The 5,759-nt window shown below is 50.9% G+C and overlaps 1 protein-coding gene across 1 annotated transcript; it reads left to right on the forward strand.

Annotated features, from left to right (window-relative positions):
- The first annotated feature begins 1,568 nt into the window (after positions 1-1,568).
- LOC120665245 (heat shock 70 kDa protein 4-like) lies at positions 1,569-4,718 on the forward strand. The gene is made up of 3 exons (XM_039944743.1): positions 1,569-1,916; positions 2,599-4,391; positions 4,548-4,718. Exons 1-2 carry the CDS (start codon positions 1,706-1,708, stop codon positions 4,335-4,337), a joined length of 1,950 nt encoding a protein of 649 aa, XP_039800677.1. The 5' UTR covers positions 1,569-1,705; the 3' UTR covers positions 4,338-4,391; positions 4,548-4,718.
- Positions 4,719-5,759: the final 1,041 nt, after the last annotated feature.

Below are 5,759 nucleotides of genomic sequence, written 5' to 3' on the forward strand. Positions count from 1 at the left end.
GGGTAACTTTTGGGATTACTCGAAGCCCAAACTTGATATTCAGGCTACGCAAATTGTCATTTGTTTGTTCTTTTTTTTTCGAAGAAGGGAGAACACTTTATTAAATCTCAGAAACAGAGTTATATTCTCGAGTAATTACTTGCTCCATACACATCGGGCAATTCATACGCCATATGACCGCATGTTCTGCACAGTGTAAACTTCGCTAGCTGAGCGAGTTCGTGTGCCACCTTGTTCTCATCTCTCCTCATGTGATTAGTCGAAAAAAAACTCCTCATGTGATCCACCGACCATGCAGGCGAAGCCATTACGAGCCTCTTTGCGCTTCCTCGATGATGAAATGTAGCCGAGACTTCACGCCCTCCTTATGTTTGTTCCTAAAGTTTAAAAATCCGAATTCTTCTTATCGAAACTGATTTCTTTTTTTTTCGTGTAAAAAAAGGAACTGATTTCTTTTTTCAGGATAATAAAACAGCTAGACGGAGGAGCAAAACGAAAGAAAGAATGGGCCTTCATGGGCCGCCTGGAATGGCGCCTAGTGGGCTGTTCACGGCCCACTACAAACTTTTATGTCCGCCCCTTGCGAAATAAAAAATGCAGCACCTCCGGGAGGTTGGCGGAGCACCTGGCTGCAGCACCCACCGCCCCGCCTTCGAGCGCTGGCTCGGACGGGATTTTACTGTGGTTTTCTAAATAATTTCAGGTATTTGTCTCTAGCGTGTGGAGTCACAAAGGGAATGTGACGTGCCCGTCGCCTATGGAGTCGGAGGATTCTGGTGATCTTAAAAAAGATGCTATGTTAGATCTGTGTGTAGTTATAGGACTGTTTCTACACGAGTAGTGTGTGTGGTGTGCGTGTGTAAAGTGGGCGTGCGTGTGTACGATCAGATACCGAGATGAGATGCACTCAAAAAAAATTCAGATAAAAAAAATGCAGCACCTCCCATGCCATTTGTCGTGCACAGTGTAGAACCTAGGTCCTGTTTGGTTTCTCTATCACAACTATCACATACAATTTTCGAGAAAAGAATCTCACATACATGGAGTACTAAACGAAGTTTATTTGCAAAACTTTTTCACGGATGGGTGTAACTTTTCACGACGAATCTAATGACAGTAATTAATCGATGATTGGCTATATTGATGCTACAGTAACCATCCTCCAAACACGCGGTCAAAGACTTCATTAGGTTTGTCTCGCGAAGTAGCGCAGAGTTGTTGAGTTAGTTTTATAAATTAATTTTATTTACTACCACTAATTATTGGTCAAAATTTTTATACGACTTTGCTACTTCAAACCAAATGCGGCCTCACCAGACTACCGGAGCCGACCGGCTCCAAAAGCGCGCGCGAGTGGTCCCACCACCCCTGGCTGTGGCCAGGCTAGTCGGCTACACACACGCGCCACCCGGCCGCGTTGGCCGCCTCCCCGCCTCCCCACCAACTGGCAGTTCGGAACCGGCACCCTCCGGAGCCTTCCAGAACCCCGATCCAACGGCCCAGATCGGCCGCACCCGAACATTCTAGAGCCGCCACCGCCGCCATAAAACATCCCTCCCGTCTCCTCCTTCCCTCGTCTCTCGTTCGACAAAAAAAAAAGGGTTTCGCACGCGAAGCAATCTCGCCGCAACCAGCAGCGCTCGATCGAGGTTTGGGCGAAGGATCCGTGTGAGGGCTTCCGCCGTTCGTGAAGGAGGAGGAAGAGATGGCGAAGGGGGAGGGGCCGGCGATCGGGATCGACCTGGGGACGACCTACTCGTGCGTCGGCGTGTGGCAGCACGACCGCGTCGAGATCATCGCCAACGACCAGGGGAACCGCACCACGCCGTCCTACGTCGCCTTCACCGACACCGAGCGGCTCATCGGCGACGCCGCCAAGAACCAGGTCGCCATGAACCCCACCAACACCGTCTTCGGTACGTGCCAGGCGCCCTCCACTCCTCTACCCTTCCTTCAGTAGCAAACTAGCGATGTTTGATTCCTCTAGATTTCGAGCGTAGTCGATTTGCCTGGTTTTATGCCCCGGAGTTTTCGAAGATGTTTGTAGATCTGCTGGAATGTGTTATCTTGTCAGCATTAGCTGCTCTGTTCCTATTGGCGATACAGTAGCATAGCAGAAACCATTGGAAAATGATTTGTTCAGTGTGAGTAGTAGCTGCTTTGTTTGTGTGCTCTGCATGAGTAGCATTAACCATTGAGAAGGCGAACCTATCTGTGAAATCTGTAGGTCTGAATTAGATGCTATGCTGGCATGTTACCGTTTTCGTGCAATCCTCTGTTTCTGAAACATATTAGTATAATTGCATTCAGATTTTACAATTAGATGTGCAGTCAGTAATTAGTCAGTTCCCTTTAGATTCTGGTGTAGATGCTTCAGATATGCTTAGATGGAATGCACCGTGTGAAATTGCATTTTTTCACTAATTTTTTTTACTGGAATGTCGATTAGCTTGAGTAAATTTTACTGCTATCTTTATTCGGTTGTAATTTCAGATTGTACCGGTGGGACTCGTTATTTCTGAAAGCTGAATGCAAAGTTTTTTGTCTTTTGATTTCGACGGTCCAGCTGACTGTTGTTACTCGTCTCTCTGTGTGCAGACGCGAAGCGGTTGATCGGCAGGAGGTTCTCCGACCCGTCCGTGCAGAGTGACATGAAGCTATGGCCGTTCAAGGTCGTGGCTGGCCCTGGCGACAAGCCGATGATCGTGGTCAACTACAAGGGCGAGGAGAAGCAGTTCGCTGCCGAGGAGATCTCCTCCATGGTGCTGACCAAGATGAAGGAGATTGCTGAGGCCTATCTCGGCTCCACCATCAAGAACGCCGTGGTCACCGTCCCTGCCTACTTCAACGACTCCCAGAGGCAGGCCACCAAGGACGCCGGCGTCATCTCCGGCCTAAACGTGATGCGCATCATCAACGAGCCCACCGCCGCGGCCATCGCCTACGGGCTCGACAAGAAGGCCAGCAGCAGCGGCGAGAAGAACGTGCTCATCTTCGACCTCGGCGGTGGCACCTTCGATGTGTCGCTGCTGACCATCGAGGAGGGCATCTTCGAGGTCAAGGCCACCGCCGGTGACACCCATCTGGGTGGGGAGGACTTCGACAACCGCATGGTGAACCATTTCGTCCAGGAGTTCAAGCGCAAGCACAAGAAGGACATCAGCGGCAACCCGCGCGCGCTGCGGCGTTTGCGGACGGCCTGCGAGCGCGCCAAGCGCACGCTGTCGTCCACCGCGCAGACCACAATCGAGATCGACTCGCTGTACGAGGGCATCGACTTCTACACCACCATCACCCGCGCCCGGTTCGAGGAGCTGAACATGGACCTCTTCCGCAAGTGCATGGAGCCCGTGGAGAAGTGCCTCCGCGACGCCAAGATGGACAAGAGCACCGTGCACGACGTCGTGCTCGTGGGCGGCTCCACCCGCATCCCAAAGGTGCAGCAGCTGCTCCAGGACTTCTTCAACGGCAAGGAGCTGTGCAAGAGCATCAACCCCGACGAGGCCGTGGCGTACGGCGCCGCTGTCCAGGCCGCCATCCTGAGCGGCGAGGGCAACGAGAAGGTGCAGGACCTGCTCCTGCTCGACGTCACGCCGCTGTCCCTCGGTCTGGAGACCGCCGGTGGCGTCATGACCGTGCTGATCCCGCGGAACACCACCATCCCCACCAAGAAGGAGCAGGTGTTCTCCACCTACTCGGACAACCAGCCGGGTGTGCTGATCCAGGTGTACGAGGGCGAGCGCGCCAGGACCAAGGACAACAACCTCCTGGGCAAGTTCGAGCTGTCTGGCATCCCGCCGGCGCCCCGCGGCGTGCCCCAGATCACGGTGTGCTTCGACATCGACGCCAACGGCATCCTGAACGTGTCGGCGGAGGACAAGACGACGGGGCAGAAGAACAAGATCACCATTACCAACGACAAGGGGCGGCTGAGCAAGGAGGAGATCGAGAAGATGGTGCAGGAGGCTGAGAAGTACAAGGCGGAGGACGAGGAGCACAAGAAGAAGGTGGACGCCAAGAACGCGCTGGAGAACTACGCCTACAACATGCGCAACACCATCAAGGACGACAAGATCGCCTCCAAGCTGGGTGCGGACGACAAGAAGCGCATCGAGCAGGCCATCGACGGCGCCATCAGCTGGCTGGACAGCAACCAGCTCGCGGAGGCGGACGAGTTCGAGGACAAGATGAAGGAGCTGGAGGGCATCTGCAACCCCATCATCGCCAAGATGTACCAGGGCGCCGGCGCGGACATGGGCGGCGCAGCGGGCATGGACGAGGACGTGCCGGCCGGCGGCAGCAGCGGCGCTGGCCCCAAGATCGAGGAGGTCGACTAAGCCGGCTGCTTCATCCATGGATGGCGTCCGTGCTACGTGATGCTTCCACCTGTGTTAGGCTGACCTCAGCAGACGCCCGCGGAGGCGTCGCGAGGGTGACATGGTAGGCGGGCGGGCGGGCCACGTGTGCGGTGGAGTCTGCTGGCGTCGAGAAGCGTCGAGCGGCGTCGACCTCGTGGGCGGGCGGGCGGGCGTCTGCTGAGGTCAGCCTTACGCCGCTCGTCTCGGTTGGGTAGCCTGTCGTCTCGTCATGTTGTCGTGGTAGGAGTTGTTTAGTCGTGGAAGCAGGAGACATTTTGAGGTTCATGTTTAAAAACTTGCTGCTGAGCGCTGCTCAGCCTTTGGGAATGCAGTGAAATGATGCTTCCTTATACTGTTTCCCTTCTGCTCTGATCGAGTTTTGCAATGTTTTCTTGCTACATCCGGGTGGGTTGTTTTTTTTTGGCTTAGACATTCAAACATGGGAAGTTAGCTCCAAGTCTCATTTTGTCGCGAAAGAATGGCTTCGATTATTTTTCCTAAGTCTGATTTTGTTGTGAAAGAAGAACGGTTGTTTTTGTAAACACACTGCCCGACCATATGCATTCACATAGAAAAACAAATGCATGCATGGAGTACTAAACGAAGTTTATTTACGAAATTTTTTCATGGATGGATCGTGGATGGGTGTAATTTACTAAATGAAGTTTATTTACGAATTTTTTTCATGGATGGGTTGTGGATGGGTGTAATTTTTCGAAACGAATTTAATGAGAAGATCTATTATGATTTGCTACATTATGCTGCAATAACCACTGCTAATCATCCTCTAATCATATAATCAAAGACCTCATTAACTACTTCTACAATACCAGTTGTGGATTTGGTTTTATAATTAGACTTTATTTAATACTTCCTAATTAGTGGTCAAAGAGTCAAAAAAAAATTTATAAAATTTTGACCAAACACGGCAGTTGCTTCCTTGCCCTGTCTCGACGGAAATGATGCTCCCTATAGTAGTTCAGTTGTTCTGATGGTTTAAAAAGATTTTGGTTGTGTTTAGTTCCAAAATTTCTCTATTTAAACTTCACTATTCATCTATCACATTAAATTTTTTGCCTCATACATGAAACATTAAATGTAGATAAATAAAAAACTAATTACATAGTTTTGATGTATACGACGAGACGAATCTTTTAAGCCTAATTAGATCATGGTAGGACAACAATTACCACAAATAAACAAAAAATGCTACAGTGTACTACGATATCCGATGTGATTCTTTTTTGTGCTTTTTACGAATCTAAACACAGCCTTTGTTCTGTTCTGCGTTTGATTTCAACTGGAGCTGCTCTCCCTGCGGGCTCCGATCCCAGCGTTGATGTGCTCAGCACTTCTAGGGTGTGTTTACATGCCCCAACCCCTCCCATTCAAACTTTTCAT

Source organism: Panicum virgatum, chromosome 3N (assembly GCF_016808335.1).
Source record: "Panicum virgatum strain AP13 chromosome 3N, P.virgatum_v5, whole genome shotgun sequence".
Classification (NCBI taxonomy): domain Eukaryota; kingdom Viridiplantae; phylum Streptophyta; class Magnoliopsida; order Poales; family Poaceae; genus Panicum; species Panicum virgatum.